Consider the following 27149-nt stretch of genomic DNA (forward strand, 5'->3'; position numbering starts at 1 on the left):
AAACCTAATTGCAAACACTTGACATTTATCATAGCTATCACTAGTAGAAAAGGATGTTCATTCCAAATATTACAGAATTAACACTTTCAACTTGATCTCTGGAACAGTTTTTTATTCTTCTGATTTCTCAAAACATTCATAAGGATTTTGGACTGGAGCTTAAGAGAGAAAAATAAAAGTAAATAAACATAATACCTTAAACCTAGAAGATTAGTTGCTATGCATCTATTGCTGCTATAGACTCAACTAAAATGAGTCAAAGTTAAAACTGAACCTTTACTACTGAGCCAAGGAAATGGCTAATATCTGCTGTATTTTAACTGGTTTTATGGCTTTATTAAAAGCTCTTGTTTTAAAGCTAACTGAACAAGGATCAAATGTCTGTCTCCAAACAAATTCTCTTTGTGACTTGGCATCATTTTCTTATCAGGTTTTTTCCACCCTGTATGTCTCAATCAAGGACAACAGGTTTTGAAAGTTTAGGAAAATATTTGTCTTTACTTCCTATTCCTTGGCAGTATTTTATTACTATTTGAGAGCTGCAGGTAAAATGCCAGTGCGTTGCAGGTTTTAGTTTTTGGGAGGGAGCTGTATTCTTTTTGTATTGACAGTGTTTGTTCTTCTTGTTCATCAACAGAATTTACCAAAGCCCTACTAATTTTAGGATTCCAGGAAAGTAATTTAGCATGAACATAGATGCTTTGAATCCATGGATTCTGAAGTATCTTACTGGTGCCAGTCACTTGTTATGTAGTTTTTGCCACTTACAAAACTCTCAAAAAAGAAAATTACATGAAATCACATTGTTTAACCTGCCAGTATATAGTTTCTTATGTCTTGCAGACAAGATCTTTTTCTAGACATTTTGGGATTACTACAGAGTGTGCTCATCTCCAATTACTGAGGGGAAAAAACACTATCAATATGACCTAGTGAATTTTAGCATGGATTGTTATAACATTTGTCAAGTCAATTCTGAATGCTTCTAGGGCATATACATCAGATGTGTGCTAAATAATACACTTGCAGTAACTTTCTGTGAAAGTACAGTAGTCTGCATATCTGATACATTATTGTTTGAGATGTTACGAATACTTAATACAAATAATTTTTGCAGAATGTCTGCAGTCTTCACCTATGGTGAGCAATGTTTCTGATGCAAACTGCTTGTTCAAGAGTTATAAAAGAAATAGCCAATATCACAGTTCTAACATCTGTTTAATAAGTTGGTTTACAACAGGATTATTGCTTACTCATGCTGCATAAAACCAGAAAACTGTTTCTCTGCTATTAAGCACGTTACGAGACCTTAAAAAAAGATTATAGCTTGCCTTATTATATAAGCAATGTAAAATCTCACCCTTTTTGACAAAGAAGGAACGAAAAAACCCTGGCTTTCTTAGTGGAATCACAGTAATGAAACCAGACTTGTTATGCAGATATTTGATACATAAAGTAAATATGTGAGTGGGGGTGATGAACAATTTGAGTTCATAAACAGTCTTAAATTTCGCTCACTTGTAACATTATATGTGCCACATTGTCAGGCCTTTGTTGCATTGCAAAGGTAGAAATTGCATTACCTTTAGTAAAAGGGGAGTTTTGCTGCTGCTTTGAATAAAAGTAGTTAAGAATCACAGAATTAAACTCTATGGGTTCAGTGCATCTATTCTTATGTTCAGTTACTTTCCTGAAACCCTAAGATCAGAAGCACTGAAGAATATTTTGTTTGCTGGAAAAAGCAAGGAAAAAAACCCCAACAAGACTATAACCACTCGGTGTCTTTAACAATTTGGTTTTTGTTTTTGTTTTGACGGTGAAGACAGGGTTCTGAGTGATAGAAATGCATGTTCTGCTTATTTTTATAGCCAGAGATATCAGTGTGGGTCTTTCCAAGGACAGAAGACGAGTTTTCAAGCTTTTTGGTTGGTTGTTTTCTAGTTAGTCCTACCCCGGTGTCTTCCGTAATTGGCTTTGAGTAGGAATGGATTCACATAAACAGAGTGACATTTACTAGATCCTTACTCTTTTCTTTGCACTGACTCTCCAATATTTGGGTTATGAGAAGTTAGGCTTCAAAGAATATTGCTAACTACTTTGTTCTGCTTCATGTTATCCCCTGAATGAAGGTTGGCGAGTTTTTTGAAAAGCAGACATGAGTTTGTCTTCAAGAAGAGTAACATTGCCTGCAGTTATGCCAATAACTCTACAGAAATGGGTACGGCATTTAAATCAGTCTTGTAATTCTGACTTTAGTATGGGTTGGTAATACATTTGCTTAGTGTAAATAATGTTTAAAATAAACAGGGCTATATTTAATTTTTTACTTATTTTTTTTTATTTCTCTAGTGTAATAAGAATTTTTCTTTTCTGATAAATGTAGATTTTTATTTCATTATGTGAAATGTATGTTTACATAATATACATAAATATATATGTGTACGTAATTGAATATTTGTTACTGTGCTTTTTTATCTGTTAGTGTTATTCTGTACCTTGTGCAAGAAATTGATTTTGCTTACAGATTTATGTAGTTTTTAAATATAAAGTGTCATAATTACATTTCAGAATATTAAAATATGCCTCTGTAGAAGGCTATGGTACTGTTCCTAAAGGAGGATTATTGGAGTCTGCTTCCACAGGCTTTGGATTAGCCTTAAACACAACATACTTTTTCCTCACCCTCTCTGGCTAACACCTTAATAGTGGATGGTCCATCATGTATTTTGGGAATCAGGGTAACACTGTACAGTGTTTCTCTGTAGCCACTGTAGCTTGCCTTTTTTCGTTCTCTCTCTAAAAAGTGGAAGCAATGCAAAATCATTATGCCTATGTGCACTAGGATTGCCTAGTGTAACTCTATGCATTAGGGGTATGTATGAAGTTAAAAATACACACAGAAGTGAAATATGGAAATATGACTCTCTGCTAAGCCAGATATATTAACTTCTAAGAAGTTAGTTCAAACAAACTGCAAGTAATTCATTAGTTCGATTTATTTTGTAAATGTGTAGATATTTTTCAAAAATTCATTGCTGCATAATGTGCCTGAATCACTGTTAATAGACTCTTCTGTTACTCAGAGGCTTTTAATATACCAGCAGTGTGAAAAATGAAATTTCACTGAAATATTGGTACAGTATTAAATGGTTCTCATGAACAATTTACACAGGACAGTGCATATTCTTATGGCGTAAGTCCAGTGGGTCTAAAGTAGTATATGAACACATAGCTCTTATTGATTTGGGATATATGGTATTCTTTCAGATTACTTCATTGTTTGAGTTGGAGGGGAAGCCTGTGAACATACAATTTTAGTGTGATTGATTGCTACAGATTAGATTATACTACTGTCTTAATAACATGGTCATATGCTACTCTTCTGGTATAGTAACTTCCCTTTCAGGGTTAGATGTGTGCAAGATGTGCTCTTACACAGTTTTATCCTAACAATTTGGTATACCTCTGTTACACTCCTCAAAAATACTCTTTTAAAAATTGTGGTTTAGATTTAACTTCTCAGCTGTCATCCTCTCAATCCTGTGGTTCCCTCCCCTTCCCGTCTCCCTCCCCCCAACACCCCACACGGTCTCAAATCTTCAGTTGTCATAATTACTTTATTTTTGGCTGTTCTTTGGTTATTTGTATGTTAGGAGATGAAGGTCTTTGTTCTTGCAGCTTGTAGTTGTGTTGGACTCCTCTGGTATGCACGCAGCGGTACTTGGTGCTATGTGGGAGGGGAGAGATGTGTAACTTTGCTCAATCTAGCATTCAGAAGGCTAGGAAACTCAGTTTTAACTGTACTGTATATTTTAATGGATTGCTTTTCTTTTTTTGCTATTGGGAGGTGAGCATCATTCTTGGAAACAAGGTTTTTTCTCTTTTGACAAATGCATGGTGAGTAAGATCGTTTTCTGTGCATTCTCTCCTATTTTAAAACACAAATGTTTTCACACTACTATCAAATTAGCTATCAACAGGTACTGGCTTTACTTCTCTTTATCTGTGCACTTTGTAAGCCCAAAATAAAAATAAAGGAAGTAGGAGGAGGAAGCAGCACAGGATGTTGCCTTAGGTAGGTAGGTATTGGGTTACACACAGTTGCAAAAATTCTGAAAGGCATGTGTCCTCACTGGGGGCTCACTGTATGCCAAATTTAATAGTCCTGTTTATGCTTGTGATGTTTGTATCTATGCATGTAGAATTCCTCCTGAAAGTATCTCTTCTCTCTATTCAGAAGGTGCTTTTATATTTCTGCAGCAATACCCTGATTTCTGGAACTGGAATACTGCAGGGAGGGAAGGCAGGAAGGGAGGCAAGAAAGAGCCTTGCTTGTAAGGGGTAACATTTGTGCATGTGTGTGCATGTGTAAATTTATTTATGTTTCTCACGGACATTAGAACCTTAGACATCACCTTTGACTTAAAGTAGTGCAACTTCTATTTTTTGTAATGCAAGAAAGACCTGGAAATGTAAAAATGTTACGTTAGCACTGCATAGTCAAGAGAAACTTAAGCAGTAGCTCATAAAGTATTATTTTAGGCTATCGATCATCCCCAATGATTATTTCTTAAATTCATGGAATGGGTAATTGTATAAGAAGTCTAGTTTAATTATGGTAATGCAAAAATTGCAAGTCTTTTTTTTTTTCTGTTGGCTTTTTTTTCTCCCTCACAAAAGGTAAAATTTTTCCTTATCAATGTGCTAATCTGGCTGTTCTGCCAGTTTCTTGAATACATGTTTTTTTCTCATTTTCATTCCAAATATCTAATATGCTTTGTCCAAAGTTATTTCGTACTTCTTTCTGTTTTAAAATCTGATATGAAGTATTTATCACAGTTGACGTGTTTTATTCTTAAGTAATATATTTTTAACTAAAGCTACAGGGCCTCGTTTAGGTTCCAAGGGGTCTTTTAGCACAGGCAGAAAAATTACTTGCTTAATAAGCATGGGGAGTTACGCATATTGAACACTATTAAAACCAGATTTATAGTGTGTATATAGACTAGAGATATAATTAATCCAACACAGTCAGAGTAAATATCTTCTTTAACTTTTGTATGAATAACTTTGTACTCCTCTAAAAATGTTTTTAAGAAATTAGATTTAAAAGGTCATAATGCGTTCAAACATTGTTTTACGGTCAGTTAAAGGCCAATCATTTATTCAAGATAAACACCCACAAGTCTACTAGACTTGTTATGTGATAAGTAGAAGGGTACTTACGGACCCGATGTTGGCATCATGCAAGGTGTATGAACAGTGAGAGTTGTAGTTCTTTCCACAGCAGCTGGGAACTTCATAGCATACTAGGTCACACAATGTTAAAAAGCTCTGTGTACATAGGTGGTATGTATTGAAGCTGAATAATTTCCAGTGATTCTCGAAGAGATTGCATAGTGTCTTTTAAATGGAAGAAATATTGATTGGAAAATGAGGATGTGGTTTAGATCGCTCAAATCTAGGACTGGTATAAGCATGCAACTTTCAAGATTTCTCTTGCATCTTTATTCCATCTATTTTTCTGGCCTGAAATCACACGCTGCTTTAATCAACACTTGTCCCTCCCCCAAGGAAAAATGGTCACTTAAGCCAAATTGTACTGAGAATTAGTAATGTCTGTCTGCAAGGCTAAGAGCATGAAAGTAATCTTTCAGTTTTGCATTTGGGTTCCCTGAGATGAAAGGCCAATGTGCTAATCCAGGAATTTTACATAAGGCACTTTAAGTGACATGATAATGGTGTCATTAAATGCATACTTTTTATAAAATAACTGGGGGCAGACAAAGCATTCATGTATGAAAAAGCTCTTTGTAAGGACAGTTTGAAAAATAGTCATTTAAAGATGCATAAACAACACCTGTGTCTTCTTTGTCTTTTGTACAGTAATAAAAATAAAATACAATAATAAATAATATAATAATAAATACAATAATAAAGGAAAAGAAGGGGTAACGTCCCACAAAGATTTGAAGACAGATGAGAGGTTTAAGTGGGGGATGGACTTGAGTGTGCTTTAAATACTTCAGGAACAGTGGTCAGAAAACCTGTGGTGGTTGAGGTGAATTACTTGAATCGCTGTAAGGTCTTATTCTTAATGGAATGTTTTGTTTTATGACTTACTGAGGGATCTGAGAGAAGATAATGGGTATAACCACAGGTAAAGTAGTAAGATGGGCCTGACTGGAAATTCAATATAGAATTAGATCTTAGAGGTAAATTACTAGGATAAAGCATCAGGATATGCTGCTACTGGATCTGCAGAGTTTGATACAAATAGTAAAGGATTTGAACCAGAGCAAGAGTTGAGGAAGGCTGAGAAGGAGGAATATATGGGAATGGACAGAGACCCAGACTGAATTCAGGAGACTGGTAGTGTGTTTTTTGGAAGAAGTTTATGCTTAAAATTGCTAGAAGGCCAAGATAGTATGTAGGCTCAAGGAGAGGTCTTGCCCCTTTATGTATTTAACATGTGCTAGGATAGCTGCATTGTGATTGGGGAGATCTGGAATTTTTGCTTCCTCTTGATAATACATCAAAACTTGTGAAACTAGTTTTATAAGTATCTCCCTCAGATACTTGTTTGAGGGAGCATACAACTTTCATGTTAGCTATGAAAAGATTTGTGAACTGCCTAGAATTCAGTCATCTGCTGTACTGTACTTGAAGATACTAAATTACCTACTCATGATAGAGGCTGACCTGATGCTAGAGATTCAGTTTGTGGATGATAGGTAAGAAGGAGAGTGGCAGACTAGCATTTTCTGTCATTGTGGAAGAGATCTGGTTAGATCCAGGGACTCTTTAGGAGAGAGCTACTGACAGGGCCTCCTCAGGGGAAGGCATTGCAGGACTTTTCCCCTCCCTGATGATGATGGCTGAATAAATCTAGATCTGATACTATACTTGAGAAGGGTTCTGGGACCAGATTTTGCTTTGAAGAGGTACTCTTTATACTCAAGCAGGCACCTAAAAATGGATTCTGGTATAGCAGTCATATACCAGTTGGCCAGTCATATTTCCTGCTTTGAATAACATTAAACCAGTAAAGATTCCTGTCATTTTTATTGTGTGTAAAAATGATTCCAACATGTATAAATGAAATCAAAATGGAACTAACTTTAGCAATCCCTATGGTTCAGCTACTGGGGTAGAGAGGGAGGTTTTTCTCTCGTGTGACATTCCAGTCTCTACAAGCAATCAAATTTCAGAGAATATTTTGTATGCAAAATCGTCAGCTATCTTGGAATTTAAAATGTATAGCACTATGCTGCATAGTTGCCATGAAAGGGAGTTAGGGATGTGTGTGTGTGTGTGTGTGTGTGTGTGTAAGAGAGTGAGTAATAAGTGCACAGAGCTTTTTAAAAAGTCTTTTAAAATCTCAATGTTTTAATACACTTGGTCATTACTTGTCCCTTGTATAGTTTGACAAGGTTTAGTGGCACAATTAATGTTGCACCCTGTCTCCTCTCTGTCTTCAGTTCTTGAACAAATCTTTGATACGTTTTTCAGTTTCTTCTTGCCTTCTTTGAACATCTAATGTTCTTCAGACAGTAACCAAGGAAATTGGCAGTGTTTAGTGCCCTACTCTGCTCATAATCCTTTTCTGTTGGCAGAAATCCTTTGGAAAAAAATCCAGCTTTTTCATCAATTGAAGAAAGTGCTTGGCCATTTTCTAGCTCTAGTACTTTAGTCTCCTCTTGAATAAATTAGGCTTCGAGAAGTCAGAACTTGACCTTTGGACTGTGTTATCTAGCCTTGAAGTATATCAAGAGCTATTGCTGAATCGTTATTTCTACTGGTAGTAAACCCCATACTGATTATGCTGCATTGCTGTATATGAAGGGAGAAACTCAGCAAACTGCACACAAGGTGTTGGCGTCAGTCCTATGTGAAAAATCAAATTTCCCTTACTTACATGTCTTCTGTGTGTGTTACTTTCAACATGCTACGATACATAAGCAAGTGCCTGAAAAATTAGAAGATTTTATTTACTTTTGATAATTAGAGATATACTAATGTATACAAACAAAATTCATCACCTTGCACCCAGGAATTATTCATATTTAAGCTCGCTTTCTTCCTCATTTTCATGCTGTTGCTATGGGTACTGGCCATGCTCCATGCTCCCCCACTCCTTGTTTTTCTGCCTGTGGGTCAGGAACAGAGGCAGGACCAACCCAACAAAACACCAACTGCCTTAAGGACCTAAAAAAGAAGTTACGACTGTATGATCAAAACTTCTGAACCGATATAACTCTATTGTAACACTGGAAATTTTACCCTGGTTCCAGTCCATCTTAGTCTCTTACACTTGGTAGTGACTTCCTAAAGTTTCTTTTTTGAAGTTGCCCTTATTCAGTTGCTTTCAACCCTTTATTTATGATTACATTATTTCAAGGCAACCTGTTTTTCATAGTTTAAAGTAGTTATATGAGAACAGATTTATTCTGGCACAGTACAGCGCATAATGGGTGCCTAGGGAACAGTACAAAGCAAGGTGAGTCAAACTTCCCAAGTCATACTTTCCAAGAATACATATCCAGTTTCTTGAGCCAGAGTTGATAGGCCCTCATCATATTTCTCATATTTCATCATATTTCTCATAACATATTTCATCTCCTCTCTCTGGCAGATCCTAATGGCTGTCTTGGACTGCTGACTTGTATCTCTACCAATACGCATGCTTGGGCATCAGAAATGTTAACTTGGAGAGACATCTTTGGTTCCTTTCTTTCTTGTGCCTTGCACATCCCTGAGGTTACAACTTTCTGCTATTTGTGTCTTTGCTGATAACTTTTCTGTTTGGCACCACTAAAATTCTTATGAAGGACTGAGACCTGGGAGGAAGTGTTCAGTTGACACCCTTAATGCTTTTCCTTTATTTCCTACTAGAATCCTCTTTTTTTCACTATTCCTCAGCATACTCTGATTTCTTCAGTCTTTTTTCATCACTCTTGTTGCATATTGTATCATTTCCACCTCCGACCTTTGCCCTAACATAACATTGTGCTTTTTTCTTAGGCCACTTAGACTGCTTTTCTGAACCAGTTAATTCCCTTCTCCAAGAGGTTAGCAATTAAATGGTGTCTAGACTGAATAGCAATTGGAGCCCTCTGCTTGTCTTGTACTAGCTTGACAGCCAGACTTAACTAGCTCATCAAATTATCCACCAGCTGCGTATGCAAGCCCTCAATGTTGTAATTTTTCCTTTGGTCCTACTGATTGTAACTTGTTGGATTGGTGTCTGTCACCATCTTTTTGGGCATCCTGTTTGACAAGACTTTTAGGATGATCATAACACAAATAAAATACGCACATTTATGATGATATGAACATGGCTTGTGTGTGGGGAAGAGAAGCAGCAGCCAGACAACCCAGAAGACCTCTGAATGTAGGGTATCACAGCATGTGTAGAGATGAGAGTTGTGCTACTGACTTCTCAGTTTTCCTGTATGACTGAAGGCTGTTCAGTCTACATACCTCATTTTCATTTTAGAACAAATGATTAGAGGTAAACATTGTCAAAATACACTGAATTTCTGAAATGATTAGTCTCTCCTTATTACTACATCATCCACTTAACATTATGTTTTTGTTCCACTTTGTTCACTTGTTTTAATGAGTGTCTCCTGCATTAGATGACTATTACATTTTGCCAACAATTACAGGGCCAGATTTCCATGCCCAGGTGCTCCTGGTCTTTTTTTCTGTTCCTATAGTGGCTTGGAGTTGTCAGCAAAATTTGCTGACAAATCTGTAATAATATAACAGTGTATAGTTGAAGTTTTTACATGGTTTGAGTAGACTTACTAGCTTTATTGCAGGATTTACTCTTTATTTGGATTTTATGCTTTGGCCGGAGGGAACAATGCTATGTGAATAAAATGAAAGACAAGTTCAAAAGTACTGAGGGATAAAACGTTCTGTCAGAATAACTATTCTACAGCAGTTAAACCTTGCTGTTATATACCACCAGTGGCTAGAAACAGATACCCAGAGACAGTGCTGGGCTGGAAGGATGTTGTAGTCTGACCCAGCAAAGCAGTTTTTTGGTCTTTTACTAAACGGCAAAGTGCTTCAGCATTCTAAAACAACTATTTATTATAGTAGGTTAACCTACGTAGCCTTTGTCATATTTGCTTTGGATATTCCATGTACCACTCCAGAAATTCTGAGAAAATTTCCAAACTGTGTCTTCTTTAGTTAAAAATACAAGTCTTACAGAGTCTACATTGTTTTCTCCTCTAGTGACCTCCATGGGAATACAAAGGTGATAAAGGTGATGACAAAGGCATTTTTTGCTTTGAAGCTGTGTTGTAGTTCAAGCCAGAACTTCTGTATAAAATTGTAAAAGTGAAAGAATGTTTTAAGAAAAAAAAATTTCCTTTTTATTTAAAAGATTTATTTTAGGACTGCTGCAAAGGAAATGGGAAACTAACTGGTCTCTTAATGGTGTTATTCAGAGGCTTGGTCTGGTCTACTGAGAAACCAGCAACATAGTGTGAAAAACCTGGTAGAAACAATAGGTACTTCTTTTTATAGCTGGTATCTCTTCAGAAACATAGAGTGCAGCCAGAACGTGGCAGTAACAGATTTGCTTTCTCTTGTGCTGGAACACAGCATTCTATTTATCTCTGACAAGCGAAGGATATGTTGGACAAACTGCACTATTAAATACAGAAAGCCTCATTTAAATAATGTTAGCGCTTTGACATAAATAGGGGCAAGCTATTCAAACATGAGGCTGATAACATTCTGCCCTTAACTTTGTTGCACACAGAAAACAAAAAACAGAAGTGTCTTTTAGTGGCTTTATATTGAAATTTCTTTCTACCCCGATCTTCATACATGAGTTCTTTGGAAAGTAGAGTAGTATGTGGGTAATTCTACCATATTTCTAGTTTGGAGGATAAAGAACACTGGTGCACTGGGAACTTTTTTCATTTGCTGTTCATTTTCTATTTCACAAACTCTTTTATTTTTTTTTTTTAAACGAAATACTGAAGTTCCTCCTTCAAGTCAGATTCTTTGACTCCTCTAGTATGATTTTTCCATCCCATCCCTCTTTTTAAGTCCAGTTAGTCTAACTGGATATTTTTCCATCAGTGTATGGTAAGTGCGTTCTAAATGTTGCTATTGTATATAGTAAAATGTAAAGCTGTGTATTACTATTAAATATATAAAAGCTATGTAAAGTTAAGACTTGGCAGGCAGTGTGGAAGCAAAGGACTGAAGCTACTAAATAACGTAAGTTTACTAATAGGGCTAATAAGCTGTTCGCCTCCACTAAATTTAACTTTTCATGAAGAAAAGTTCAAGTGAAAGTACACTCTTATTAACCTTAATGCAATAATCCAGTCCGGTCTGAATATTGATCTCTTTAAATCAAACAATAAGGCTTTTGAACTTTTATTGTAAAGGACTTTGTTTGGGGGTGAAATATGAAACTCTTGGCCACTACCAAGATGAGTTTTGTACCTTGCTAGTTACTTTAGCAATTTTCTATGGATTTTGTGAAAAAATATTAAGGTAGCTCCAAGTGAAGATAATGGGTCATAAAGCATGTACATTTAGCGTAAATAACTTAAGCTTTCTACTGTGAGCTGTATTGGTTGGACATACTGAACTATATGAAAGAGCATGGTGATTCTGACACTAAGAGGTGGTGATGCATGGCTAGAAGGGAGAATAGCTTGCATACAAATGTACTTGTTCGGAAGTTGGATTATGTTATGTTCTCCACTGAGTTTTACAATTACTTTCCCTTGGTTAAAGAATTTTACCCAAGTTTCACTGGATTGTCGTCATTTATTTATTTATTTTTAGTGGATAGGAAGATGTAAAACTCCCTTGTCTTCCTAATTGAGAGCTACATGTCTATGTACTGGGTTTAGATTAACCGGGGAGCCATGCATACTGTGCACTGAGGTTGAGAAGTGACCTACATTTGATTAGCTGTCTATAAGTAAGTGGTTCATAGAAGACAGGAATAGGGAACTTTTTACCTTTCCCAGGGCCAAGAGGTTTTTCAAATACCTTTGTGTCAGATGTTAATGTACACACTTAGCATTACTCAATAATGTAATGAAAAATAACTAAGGCTTATTTTTATCATGGCTTGTAAGACATGGGTTTTCCGCTCTGATTAAAAAACTAGTATGAGTAAGAGTCTGAAATTACTTGACTATAGCTAGCTGTTCTAAAAATGAACCGTTCATTCCAAGTTTATCTTTATTTTGCAGTCTCTTACTCCGTGACTGTTTAATCTTCATAATAGCTCTTCTTTTGAAGGACTTGGGAAAAGTTATTGATACCAATCAATGTGAACTGCATTACCCCACTGAGATTTTTCAGAAGTATGATGATTACTCTAAATCATTCTAGTAAATGCTGTGAACAAGATGGGGAAAAGTTTTCATAAATTTGAGTGGATTTTCTTCTAGTAAGAGACAGATTTAGGTAATGTTAGTAGATTCTTACCTATCTGTCTGGCAACAGTGGCTCACAAATTCACAATGCAACACCCCAAAATTAATCTGCCGCAGTAGCCCTTGGGCTTTTCCTCTTTGTCAGGACTGAACAGAAGTTTATACCCTGTGCATATCAGAGGAAGTAATAGATGGAGCCTAAGCCTCCGTTTCTATTGATGTTAGGATAGACTGAGGTTTGCCATTTAAGTTCCTTTAAATTTTAGACTGTATAACCTTCTGTTAACTATTTGGTTTTTTTCCTTTTCATTTCCAGTGTCCCCTCTTTTTAAACTGGCAATTTTATTTCACCTGTAAAGAGTAGATCTGGGAACATATTCTTCCATATCCGTTGTGAATAATTAATGCAAATAAATCATTTAGCTGCTCTGAAGTATGTTTATCTTGTATAAGTGATCCTTTGACTGCTTAATCATCTAGCAAACCTGCTAATTTTACTTCATTTCTGCTATTCCATGGAATTGTATTATTTGAAATTTTTGCTAATGATGTTTAAATTTCCTCACAGCTTTCTAGTTGTTCTTACACATCTTACCAGTTGTACTTGAAATGCCTCTTTAGCTCCTTTTGTTTGGAATCTCCATAGTCTGAAAAAGATCTCTGGTAAGGCAGAATAATTTGAGACTCTCTATTTAAATAAATTGTCCCATCCAGCCCCGCCTTTCCTTATAAATAATGTGCATTATTTTTAAGGACTTTATTGTGGTTTTTACTTCCATAGATCCCTTTGCATTTCTTACTCCTGATTTGGTCCTTTGTTGTGGTAATGGCTGTTGATGGTGATAAATCTTTCACTTTCTATGTTTAATCTACGTGTTATTTATTACTGCAATTCTTACTTACAGTATGTTGAATTTCACAATGTAGCTGTTATTATTTAATTCTACAATTATAGTAACATTTTGAGCAAAGTATCATATAATGACAGTTATTGTATAGTTAACAATAATCTTACAACTATTTTTAGAGCAGAAAGTACTATGAGTTAATTGTCCAAAGCGTGGAAGTTGCTTTCTCTAGACCTTGCCTTTTGTTCAGTCTTATACAGAGAAATTAAATCTTCTATAACTATTTTATTACTATTTATAAATATATTTTGCTTCTGTTGACCACTATTGAAAAAGTGAATGTCTCAAATTCAGGATTAAATAATGATATTTATATTTTAACTTTCCTGTTGTCTTTCAGACCTTGTTTCTCTTCAGTTTTACTGACGTTGTCTTTGAGATGATTGCATGTCAGCATTGTCCTCATTCTGCTATTTTTTCGAACATCATAATGTGATTGTCATAACCTTCATTTGAAAGAACTTTGCTGGTATATTTTTGCACATAGCTTATTATAATTTGGAGATCTGCATAATTTAACCTCCTTTTTTATAATACAACATATTTACACATCTAAAGCAGCAGTCATATGAGCAAGTTTAAGTGCTTTACAAATCTTAATGAGTTCAATCTGTTACCCTGCTGTACAGAAACAGATTTCAGTTCCCCTGCCCCATTTTACAAAAAGGAAACTAAGGGACTAATACTGACTTGCCCAGAGTCAGATGGCAAATACATATTTTAAAACTAAGAATTGTACTTTTTTTGCCTGTAGGTATTCTCAGATATTTTTTGTTACTTCTTCACATTGCTATTTAGTTCCTTTTTTTGGAGTGATTTTTTCCATTCATGGGATGGTCAATCTTGTGCTGGATTAGGTAGGGCCATACTAAGAGTCTGGGAGAGGGGAGTGACTGTATGGGCTATATAATATAGACAGTTGCCATAGTGCCATAGTAAACTATCAGAAGACTACTACAGAAAATAAATAGAAATTGTTTTGGTTGATAACGTGTGCACACTGTAACTGTGAAATTAAACATTTTTTTTAATACCTTCTAACAGAATATTTAGGTCTAAAAAAATTCATCATGTTTTGAGGCAACGAATTCATGAATTGCTAGAGAAATCATTCTTGTCAGTGGTCTTATGTTTGAATAAAGGCTGGAAATTGACATCATTTTTGCTATTTGAAATGTCATTTTAAAATGGTTAGATTTTGGAAATAATATGAGATTTTTCTGGGTTGTGGTAGGAAAGGTAGGCAATTTTCCTAGACTTTGCTCTTCCTTTCTCAGCACTTTGGTTTTGTTGCAAGACAGTCATAATTGATTATTAGTGTTTTTATATCTTTTAGTGCTTGTGGGACCATACCTCAATCTATCAATAATAAGTAAGTGTATGCAAAGTTCACTTTTGGTCACTTGGAAGAACAGCTCCTCTTTCTTTGGGCAACTACTTCATTCTTTGATGTTTGCTGTCCTTGTAATCAGTGACTTGGCTTACCTTCAGTTTCTTTAAATTGATCTTCCATGTCTTCAATATATGGCTTCACAAGCCATACAAGGTGCTTAACTTTTCCTTAATAGCCTTGATGGTCCTATTGAAGAAGATGACAGTTTCATTTCCTTTCACGTCACTTCTGATGTGTCCAATCTGCCTATTTTGGCTGTTTTTTATAAATTTTCTGGTTTTTACCTTGAGAAAAAAGCAAGGTGTTGTAGAACATTGGAGCTATAGAATAGGAAATGTTGCTGGCAACAGGATCTTAAAATTTCCCCTCCTGAAGTTGATAGGAATACAGGGAGTCTGTGCATGACAGAGATTTTAAGTCTAATGCTTGTGTCACCTAAGCTACTGTATATATATATCCTTTATATTTTTCTGCATGGGAGCAGTGTTCCTTCTGCCTCTTGAAGCTATGCTGTGTTCCAAATAAGAAGTCAGGATTCACTGGGACCTGTATTTTACATAAATTTGTTTTTTGGATTGCATGCTGGAACTCAGGTTTGCCCTCTTCCCCCATGGACAGGCTTCCAGATTATTGTCCCTAATCACTGGGTGACAGTTCCTACCTGCCCAATTATACACGTTGACAAGTCTGTGCAGAAATCGTGTCGTGTCCTGTGAACCATCCTTCAGAAGCGAGGTTCATAGGCTTAATGACGACCATTTTGGATTTGGGTGCCTAAAATATTAATGAATCCTTTGTTGTTTTGTGTCTGTGCTTCAGTTCTTTGTGTTCATTCCTCACAGGGATGTGTACAGGACCAATTTTTGAAAGCTCCTGTTGTGGTGACTGAGAAAATAGTTGCTTTACAATGGGCAGCTACGGTTTATCATTGTGCACACTTTTTTTTTTTTTTTTTTATAATGGCAGATGTAGATTTCCGCAAACTGTGAGAATGCCTTTGGCCTGGAAGTCTTCCCTTTGGAGAAAATGGTGGAAGCTGGCCTTTTAACTGTAGACTGGGATATTTAAAGGGAAAGTCTTGCATTCACACCTGATAATAAAGGCAGTAAACTTTACTAACATGCTTTTTTTTTTTAAACTAGTCATGAGTTAACCTGCCCTTAAATATTTTTATGAATGTGAAATTTGGTGATTCTCTCTAAAACCAAGACAGACTGTTGCTTTAACAGGCAGACCAGTTATCCTCAGGGTACTCGGCCCCCTGAGCTGGAAGACAGGGACGGCGAGCAGGATGAACCCCCCATAATCCAAGAGGAAGCAGTCAATGACCTGCTACGCCACCTGGATGCTCACAAGTCTATGGGGCCGGATGGGATCCACCCGAGAGTGCTGAGGGAGCTGGCGGAGGAGCTCACCAAGCCACTCTCCATCATTTATCAGCAGTCCTGGTTAACGGGGGAGGTCCCGGATGACTGGAGGCTTGCCAATGTGACGCCCATCTACAAGAAGGGCTGGAAGGAGGATCCGGGGAACTACAGGCCTGTCAGCCTGACCTCGGTGCCGGGGAAGATTATGGAGCGGTTCATCTTGAGGGCGCTCACAAGGCATGAGCGGGACAACCAGGGGATCCGGCCTAGCCAGCACGGATTCATGAGAGGCAGGTCCTGCTTGACCAACCTGATCTCCTTCTATGACCAGGTGACCCGCCTAGTGGATGAGGGAAAGGCTGTGGATGTGGTCTACCTGGACTTCAGTAAGGCCTTTGACACCGTCTCCCACAGCATTCTCCTAGAGAAGCTGGCGGCTCACGGCTTAGACAGGTGGACTCTGCGCTGGGTCAAAAACTGGCTGGACGGCCGGGCCCAGAGAGTTGTGGTGAATGGCGTTAAATCCAGTTGGCGGCCGGTCACGAGCGGTGTTCCCCAGGGCTCAGTTTTGGGGCCGGTCTTGTTCAATATCTTTATCGATGATCTGGATGAGGGGATTGAGTGCACCCTCAGTAAGTTTGCAGACACCACCAAGTTGGGTGGGAGTGTTGATCTGCTCGAGGGTAGGAAGGCTCTGCAGAGGGACCTGGACAGGCTGGATCGATGGGCCGAGGCCAACTGTATGAGATTCAACAAGGCCAAGTGCCGGGTCCTGCACTTGGGCCACAACAACCCCATGCAGCGCTACAGGCTTGGGGAAGAGTGGCTGGAAAGCTGCCCGGCAGAAAAGGACCTGGGGGTGTTGGTCGACAGCCGGCTGAACATGAGCCGGCAGTGTGCCCAGGCGGCCAAGGCGGCCAATGGCATCCTGGCCTGTATCAGAAATAGTGTGGCCAGCAGGAGCAGGGATGTGATTGTGCCCCTGTACTCGGCACTGGTGAGGCCGCACCTTGAGTACTGTGTTCAGTTTTGGGCCCCTCACTACAAGAAGGACGTTGAGGTGCTGGAGCGTGTCCAGAGAAGGGCAACGAGGCTGGTGAGGGGTCTGGAGAACAAGTCTTATGAGGAGCGGCTGAGGGAACTGGGGTTGTTCAGCCTGGAGAAGAGGAGGCTCAGGGGAGACCTCATCGCTCTCTACAACTACCTGAAAGGAGGTTGTGCGAGGTGGGTGTCGGTCTCTTCTCCCAAGTAACAAGCGATAGGATGAGAGGAAATGGCCTCAAGTTGCGGCAGGGGAGGTTTAGATTGGATGTGAGGAAACATTTCTTTACTGAAAGAGTGGTGAAACATTGGAACAGGCTGCCCAGGGAAGTGGTTGAGTCCCCATCCCTGGAGGTATTTAAAAGACGAGTAGATGAGGCACTTAGGGACATGGTTTAGTGGGTGGTGGTGTTGGGTCGATGGTTGGACTCGATGATCTTAGAGATCTTTTCCAACCTCAATGATTCTATGATTCTATGATTCTAAAAGTCATCAAATAGTTAAAAATGCTAGAAATTTCCAAGTGCTTCCATTATAGTTCAAATATACTCCAAATTCCCCTATCCTCTGCCAATATCAATAAGCAAAAAACTTTGTCTAGCAGAGGGCAAAGTTGGAAGTTGGAGAACAGATGCTTCAGGCAAATAGCCTATTAGTTAACACTAAAGAGAGAGGTTAGCACGGTATCAGGCAGGATCTCAGGGGAAGTATGGCACCCTGGAGTGTAAGACTTTTTAAGGCCTGGTTTTGCATACAATAACTATGCATTTAACATAAATTTGACTGAAATTGTAATGTAAGTACATGGGGGAAAAATAATTGTAGAAATGATAAGCTAAAGTTAGGTGCTTGTATCTTTATAAATAAAAGCGGCCTGCTTTTTTTTTAAAAAGGTGCTGACCATCCACTGTCTTAATGGCTATACAGGAGCATTAAGAATTGTAAATGTCAGGTCATTTTGATGTAGGCACCTAAATATGGACTCCATGTGCTGAGTGGTTCTTTTTCTGTTGGATTTACCTGGCTTTTTTCACACGTCGGGACTTCGTTTGAAATTCCTCAACGCAGGGTATGGTCTTTCCATATGTTTGTGCTGTTTCTGCAGATTGGAACTTCCAAAACAGATGGCTTGAAGATTCTGAAGAATCAGACTTGGACACCCTCTCTTAAAAGTCTATGAAACACATTATTTAATTATTGTAGTGGAGATGACAGTTGAGTGTGGAAGAAGACTCGGGGGAGTAGAGTCCAGCTTTCTCTTGCTCCTCCCTCCTCCTACACTGATTACCTTATGTGCTCTTCTACTTATTCTTTTAAACAGTTTCTGATTTATTTGCTGCTTCTGATTATTTTTTAGTATAAAAGCTAGGGTCTCTTTTTTCCTTTTCTGTGTTAAATACTAGGTTATATTTGTCAACATTGATTTTACATTCTGAGTTCAGATGATTAGTGAAATACAAACAATAATATATTTTATTTTGAAGCAACATTTCTTATCAAAATAATTTTTTGGAGGGATAAAGGTGCATTGCACATTTCTGGGATCTTGGCTGATTTTTAATATATTGGAAAATGGAAAGAGGATGTGTAGGAAAGCTGTACCTCCTTGCCTGCTCTTGTAGGCAATGAAAATGATTAATGCTTGCAATGCTCAGCTTGGTGCTTTCCTCTTATAAGAAGATCTTGGAGCTGCTGATTTCTTACTTCCAGTGGCTTAAATGGAAGCTATTGAGATGTTTCTTTTTCTGACCTTGGGAAGAACTAAAATCTCCTTGTATTTATAAACTAGACAGGAAAGAAGAAGATTTGAGCACTACTGAGGCAACTTTTTCTAACTGTCTGCTAATAGGTATAGTCAAGGGAAGTTAAATAGCTTGCTTTAGAACAAAGCTTGAGAGTCTATGGTAATGAAAACTGTAATGACAGCTTGTTCTCAATTAGCAGCTCTTTCCTTGTGTGCTACTTCTCAGACAAATTTTCAGGGGAAAAAATGGAAGAGAGTGGGATGACTGGCCAGCCGAATGCATGATGGTAACTGCTAATAAAAATAAAGAAGTAGTCACTCAAGCTTCCTCATCTCTTTAGGAGGTCAGCATAACTGCATCTTTAGCATAATCCTGCCACCCTTTAGTTCTTGGAGCATCCTCTAGTTCTAGGAAGAGAAGTATTTATTGCAACATATTTCCCAGGAAAAAAGGGATTTTGAATTTGTCCTTTTTCATGTGATCTACTCCCCTTGGAACAAATACATTCCCAGCAAAACCTACAAGAGAATGCTTCAAACACAGCAGAAAGCGCAGACTGAGCAACTTTTTCTAATTAAAAAACCCCTCAAAGGTCACTCTAACTGATGAGATTTACACCATCACATTCAATTCATTAAACTAAAACCGTAACAGAAGTTCAGAAGGGTCTATTAGGTGACTGCCTGTCTGTTGTCTCCTGCTGTATTTGAGTCCCTTGCAAGGAAGAGAAAAAGGGCACAGCATTTGTGTTTTATAAGGTAGCACGTCATAGCTGTGAGCTGGGGTGATCCGTTGTCCTAGACTTGCGCAGGATTTATTTCCCTATACTGAGAAAGCCGAGTGAGAATACTCACAGAGAATATAAACTCCGGGGGTTTTTCCTGTTGCTTTTTTGTTGTGTTGTTTTGTTTTAGCTGTGCTCCTGTAGTCCCAAGGCCACTTCCAAGGCTTCCCACTCCCCGAGTTGAATGGCTGCAGGCAGCTCATTATCATGACTTGTGTTGCTTTCTTCAGCATTTTAAAAAGTCTTTTTCAATTTCTTCAGCAATAAGAGTGTAGTCATCTGCACTGCGACTCTTAACCCTTTTAAAGAGAATTTCTGTAGGAATCGTCTGTCAAGGGCCTGAGCATGGGCTGTACGTGCTCTTGCTGTAAAACAAGACGACCACCTAACTTGATGAGTACCTGGAGAAAACTGTAGTTGCTAGTATGTGCTGGCAGGGCCCCTGGCCAGGGCGCTGGCATGGATTCTCACCCTGGCTTTATTGCGAGAATATTGAGAAATAGAATAGAATATGTCAGTTGGAAGGGACCTCCAACAATCATCTAGTCCAATACTAGGGAAGTCGCTTTAATTCTCTCCCTTCCTTTCGCCTTCGATACTGTCTCTTTTCTGGCAGTTCAGCCTGTAAAATCTTTCAGATTCAGCCTGACACAGACTTACTGGAGAGGCTAATGAAGCTGTCCCTGACCTCCAGTGCTGCCCAGAGTAGGACATGTTTTAAGGTGATGGGATGCTGTTTTGTCTACTCACCTGTACAGCCCTCCATCCCATTCACAGCACACCCTGCCAGACACCTCTTTCAATTTAATCTTTGAATCCTTGTAAATACTGCAGGAATTTAAACAATTCATGCTGGTTTATCCTGAACTGCAGAACATCATTTCTGCGTGACTGGAGTAGGGGTTTAAGTTATGTGTGTGGAACAAGACCCTACTGCAAGCAGGCTGCATTGCTACCGGTCTCACTTGCTTAGCAGTGGGAACGCTGCCAAAGCATGGACATCTTATAAAACTAACCATAGCCATCAACCATGGCTGCTTTGGCAGTATCGATCATTGAATTCAATATCGATGTGGTCTTTTTGCCTTTTGTATTAAATGTAAGTACTGGGCTGTAGCTTAGGCCTGTGGAAACTTTGGATTGACTTTCTCCAAGGTCTGCCTGTTTCCCTGGAAGACTCTGCTTTGAGGTGGTTGATTCATGAGTAGAGAGAGATTTTTACCACTTTAGAAGCATGATTTTAATGTTTGCCGTATCCTGGAGATCAGTGTCGTGGCAAGGGTGGCTGAACCTCATGTGGAACTCTTCAGCTGTCATCATTTATTAGCTGAAATATTAAAGCAAATCATCATGGGCTTCATGCTGATTTAATATGCTTGGACAAAGATTGTAACAGAACTGCTGTATATGTAGTTCCATAGGGAAAAGCAGTTTTTTGGAGAGGAGCAAGGCCATCAGTGTGTTTTAATCTCTACGTGTTTTTCAAATGGAGTCCTTTTTCCTCGTTCTGATGTTTGGAAAGCGTGGGTGAGCTGACCTGATTTTTTTTTTTTTTTTTAAATTTTTGGATTTTTGCCATTAGTGGGAGAGAAGCAGGTGGCAGGAGATACAGTTGCAGCTCCTTGCTCACTTTCCTACCAGCTTTGGCACAAACCGGAGAAGGAGCTGCTGTAACAAGTTAGGGCAACAATACATTGCTGATTGTTCGTTAGATGCTTGAAATGAGTATGTGTTTAGCAAGGTAGCAATTAAGGACTGACTGACAATAACATGCTTGTTTGTCTTTTAAGTAAGAACTTGTGTCTTGATGTTTAATGAAGGGTTTACAATAGTATTTAGGTTTTGTGCATAAAGTTCAGGTGAGGTGTGTCACGTATTCTGATGAATATGGATAAATTGAATAAACTGAGAGGAGGATTTTTGAGATAAATTAAAAACATCTTGGATGCCCGATGTCTGTGCTTTGGCACAGACAGGGTAGGCAGGGTAGTTTTAACTTGTGCTGAGTTCCTTGCTGTCATGGTTTAACCCCAGTCGGCAACTAAGCCCCACACAGCCGCTCGCTCACTCCCCCCCGGTGGGATGGGGGAGAGAATCAGAAGCGTAAAAGTGAGAACTCGTGGGTTGAGATAAAGACAGTTTAATAGGTAAAGCAAAAGCCGCGCACGCAAGCAAAGCAAAACAAGGAATTCATTCACTCCTTCCCATCGGCAGGCGGGTGTTCAGCCATCTCCAGGAAAGCAGGGCTCCATCACGTGTAACGGTTACTTGGGAAGACAAACGCCATCACTCCAAACGTCCCCCCGCTTCTTTCTTCTTCCCCCAGCTTTATATGCTGAGCATGACGTCATATGGTGTGGAATGTCCCTTTGGTCAGCTGGGGTCAGCTGTCCCAGCTGTGTCCCCTCCCAGCTTCTTGTGCCCCCCCAGCCTGCTCGCTGGTGGGGTGGGGTGAGAAGCAGAAAAGGCCTTGACTCTGTGTAAGCACTGCTCAGCAGTAACGAAAACATCCCTGTATTATCAACACTGTATTCAGCACAGATCCAAAACATAGCCCCATACTAGCTACTATGAAGAAAGTTTACTCTATCCCAGCCAGAACCAGCACACTTTTTATTGTGGCCAGACTGTCACTAGCAAGTGATTGCTTAGTGTTTCCATTGGCACAGTACACAGCAGGCTCTGCGCTGGGGATGGACATTCAGACTCTTACTGTTTTGGTAGAGAGGGAGTAATGTTGCTCAGTGTTATTTCACACTACTGGAAAATGTAAATATTGGGGAATAAATCCCATTCTTAAAGGTGAATTAATGTATTTCACTTCCCAATCGCATGACATTGGGTGGCTTTGGGGTGAAAATGCTTGTTTGAAAATACAAAGAGTAAAAAAAGGTGCATTCCAGACTTGATCACTTAGTGTATTTCTGAGTACCTGGAAGACTTTTATGGTGTGTTTAATGTTGCATCAAATCTTCTATACCTACTGCTCATGTTTACCTGCCTGTTTGTGTTTATAATAAAGTCTCAAACATCTGTTTTATTTTGGCAACTATGTTACTATTCCAACACACAATACCACAGATAAGAGTTGATCCTTGTGTCAGGAGCCTCAATATTTTTCACTTTTTGTGTTTTGTCTACTTCTAAAAAATGAGAAATAGAGGAAATCTAACAGTATTGAGTTTCTCGACTGCTGTGAGGAATATGAAATTGTTTTCTACTCTTACACAAAAAAACCTTCTGTGTTGACTTTAATGGAATTAGTCACTGTGCAGAGCTTAAGAAGACAGGGCACTAGTGATTTGCATGAATGCCATCCAATTCACTGATTCATCTGATTAATTTGATTCATTCTCCTTCAGAGAAAGAAAATGCAGAAAAAAATACCTAAATGGTCATGCCTTCTTTCAAACAGTGATTATGCAGTAAGACTTCCTCAGCCTCTTCATTTGAAACTAGGCGTAAGCAGGTTTAGCTTCACCTCTTCAAGAACTTAATGGACACCCATTCTTCTGGACTCTAAAATGTGTATCAATGTTGAAAAATAATTTTTTTAACTGAAATTTAAAAGTGAAAATGACAAGGATAAGTCATAAGAGTTTATATTGCCTCCTTCCCCTCTGCTCCCCGCCCGAAACATACTTAATAGAATAAAGAAACTTGGAAAAACTACTGAGGTAAAACATGATAAAAATTGTCTACTTTGTGCTAAGGTTTTTTGCATGTACATCTTCTAGAACATTTTATTTACTTTCCTGGTCCTCATATGATGGTAATTCTTTTCCATGTATGACGTTTTTGATTCTGTATGTATATATGTATATATGCCTTTTTTTACTCACAGTTCCAGTTCTTGCTTGTCAAAATTTGAAGCAGCTCTGTAGCATCTCCTGTTTTTATTGTGTATAGAATTGTGAGCATCTCGAATCTGATTGCTGTTCTCTGAACTAACTCTATCAAAACTTTCTACAGTTCTGCGGTCATAGAGTTCTTGAGTTTCACTGTTTATCCTCTGTGGTTTCTTCTTTAGCTTATGTAAGAATGTACAATTCCACCGGGTTTATTTACCTCTCCATTACCTTTTTTTTTTAAAGTGAATGCACCAATCTGTCCAGTGTCCTGTGGGGAGGGATATTCAGTAGCCAAATTTAGAAGTGGGATATGCTTTGCTCAGCTGTTTTGTTCTCTATTATGCCATTGCACTACAGAGAAATGGCTGTCTTTAGTATTGCATCCTATGTGTATAGGTTCTTGTCTCAGTCATGAAGCTGAGAGAGGAACGTATTTGGACTAACTGAATCAAAGATTAAACTTACGGATATTTTAGCTTTTTTATTTATTGCAGGTAATTAAAGTGCATAGTGAAGACGATACTAGCAGAGCTTTGGAAGTACCAAGTGATATAACAGCCAGGGATGTATGTCAGCTGTTGATAATGAAGAACCACTATATTGATGACCACAGCTGGACTCTGTTTGAACAACTTACCCACACAGGTTTAGGTAAGACTAATACTATACAATGGTATGGCAGTAAATAAGGTGTTTGGTTTTCATTTTCACATAGAAGTACAATTGTAATAGAAAGGCTTGGAAGGAAAATGATGGGAGGGCTTGTGTGAATTTGTTCTTTTGGGGGTTTGTTGCTTCTGTTTCTCTTTTTTTTGAAAGCATAGCTATAAAGTACATTTTGTCATAGTACATTTGCCTCACACTGCTTGATCTGCATCTGTAAAAGTGATTTGGAAGACACTGACCATTAAGGTTCTCACTGCAAATTCTTCCTCGCTCTTCCTTGCTTTTCTTTGGCACTTCTTCCTTTGGTATTTCCTGCTTATCTCTAGCAAGACTTGGGTTATTTTCATTGCAAATAAAATCTTCATTGTTCCCAACACACCTGAGTGAAACCTCTGACATCAAGGACAGAAAGTGGTTACACAGTGCTATTCTATCTGGACAATAGGACTCACTCTTCAGAAACAACATCGGAGTAGTCTGTCAGTATTTTCCTTCAATACAATCAGTTTGGCTAGATTTATTGTGAACTCTGGGACAGGACTACTTAAAAAGCAAAACAAAACCATTCTTCTAAACTTCCAATTATGGACCAATGAACTGTGTTGAAGTGACTTTATGCTTAGTATTTTAAGTTGCTGGAAACGAAATGCTCTGAATGCCTTCCACATCACCAGTGTTTCTCTAGTGTAGTAAAAAACCTCTTTTTCTATTATACAGTTTAAAAGGTGTAATCTGTGGTTTCAGATATATAACAACTATAACTTCTGGTCTCCGTTCCTTTTTGTACTGTATAGACGTAACTTTGCGGTATAAAAACACATTAAGACAAATTAAATATAGGGGGAAAGGGGATGTTTGCAGAGATGTAGAAAATGCAGAACACAGGAAAGACTTCACTCAGCAAACGTGAGTTTAGAAGTCCACTGCTAGGATGTAGTATCGAACTGATACTCTAGTCAGACAATCTTACTTCCTTTTACAGCACTACGTTTCAGTACTGTATTGTGGTTGGTTTTGATAAAGAATTATATCGGAAAAAATCTACTAGAAGACAAATGCCATAAAAAATATGGTTTTAATTTCATGTCACTCAAAGTTTCCATATTATTCTTGAACTTTGGCACTGTCCTAGAGTTAGCAAAGGTAGTACTTCTTCTGCAACCTCAAGGGCAGTTCCAGCTGCTAGTGCAAAGTGTGGCTTGAGAAAGAGGACATTTTGGGGGCCTTCCTGCATTCTAAAATACGTAGAAAACTCCTTGGAGTCCTTAATTCGCAGAAAAGACTGCACTGGTACCTGGTAACTCCAGTACTGTCAATTTAAAAAAAAAAAAACAAAACCACCACACACCACCAACAAAAAGCCAAACACCCCCCCCACACACACCATGGATATTTATATATGGCTAAAAGCTATTGTTAAACTCCCTTTCTGAGTATGAATCTAGGGAATCTGGACTCGTGTAAAATAAACTTGACTGTGCATCTCCAACAGTATTATGTTTAACAGCCGTATTTTAAAGATGAACTACACAAGCTAAAACTGTTTTCTGCCCTTTTCTGCTCCTTTATCCTATGAAGGCAGCCACAGACGTTTTTCAAATTTTTTTGTTTGCTTTGTAACATTTCAAAGATATTTATAACCTTTTGCACTGAATGTATCAGTTGTAAGATGCTTCCAGCTCAGAGCAAGGTCAGAGTTAAATCTGGGTCGAGGCTGTAAATGACTGACTGTTACAGAAGAGGAGGTATAAAAATGTCTTTAGACAACACTACTATACAAATAGTAGAAATGTTTTCTGTATTTTATAGTGTGGCTGGTATTTAAGTAGTGTAGTAACTATTGATGAAGACACTTTCGACAAACCATGCCAGAACAATAGTGGCATTGTTTCTCCAGGTTTATTTATTTGCACGATACACTTTTTGTCAAATAGTGTGTTTGCTTCAATCTGAAGGATTTCTTGGAAGATTTCAATATCAAATAATTAGTGAAGTTGCTTTTCCTAAGATTCTGAAATTCTCAAAATTGCTGGCGTGCAGGTCTGAAGACCTGCATTCACCATACAGTCTTCTGATTGCTCCAGCTGCTTTGGGCAGAATTTTAGAAAAAGGTGACTTGTTCATTTTTAAAATAAAATTATTTCCTAGGTGATGTGGATGGCAATTCAACATGACTAGCCAAGGAAAGGAACAACTTCAGATACCTTCTTTTTTTTTTTTTTTTAATAATACTGAATAATAATGGATTTATTTTTATGATACTGTTAGATCTGGTTTTGTTTGAAAGGTTTAACATACTGATCTTGACTTGCATTAAGTATTTTCTTAAGCACTGGATGAGTAGCATGAACAAATATTTTTCAAATTATGATTTAGTTTTGGACTATTTGCTATTGATTATTCTGTTGTATGTTTTCCCCACGGAAATTTGGACAGTTATTTTCTGCTCCCAAGTTAAATGAATGGATATAGAAAGGAGAAGTGCTGTGAGTGAGTGTGTGTGTCTGTGTAAATTCCAGTATGATGGGGATTAATAATTCATTCATCAATTAGTGAACATTTTCTTTAATATCTAACAGCTGTCTGAATACTCCTGAATTAGATATGATTGCATGAATCTTAGTGAGCTGAGCACAGCGTTCTGCTTTTAATCAAGACAGACATTAATTACATCACCGGAGTGTGCCTTCATTGCTGTGTGGAGGTATCTGCATGTGAAGGTTAAAAAAGAAAAAAAAAAAATCCCACCCAAAAGAAAACATAAAATCACGGTCTGTATATTCCTGTTTTCACAAACCTATATGCCCTTTAGCGTGGAACTACGGATTGTTGAATATTAAGCATGGTCATGTCCTCACTGCATTGCATGGCAAGTGCTGACCAAGCGGTGTTGACCTGGGGAGAGCGGGCAGGTGAGATGGTTTGTCCACCCACGCCACTTCCCCGGGGCACTGGCCGGTGCA

The 27149-nt window shown here is 38.2% G+C and overlaps 1 protein-coding gene across 1 annotated transcript in view; it reads left to right on the plus strand.

Moving 5' to 3' along the window:
• Positions 1-27149, plus strand: part of GRB14 (growth factor receptor bound protein 14) — a 69887-nt gene that overhangs the window by 16154 nt on the left and 26584 nt on the right. Inside the window, exon 3 of the mRNA XM_076342747.1 lies at positions 24015-24171. Within this exon, the coding sequence (XP_076198862.1) occupies positions 24015-24171 (157 nt within the window). The remainder of the gene's footprint in view (positions 1-24014; positions 24172-27149) is intronic.

Source organism: Aptenodytes patagonicus, chromosome 6, assembly GCF_965638725.1.
Source record: "Aptenodytes patagonicus chromosome 6, bAptPat1.pri.cur, whole genome shotgun sequence".
Classification (NCBI taxonomy): Eukaryota; Metazoa; Chordata; class Aves; order Sphenisciformes; family Spheniscidae; genus Aptenodytes; species Aptenodytes patagonicus.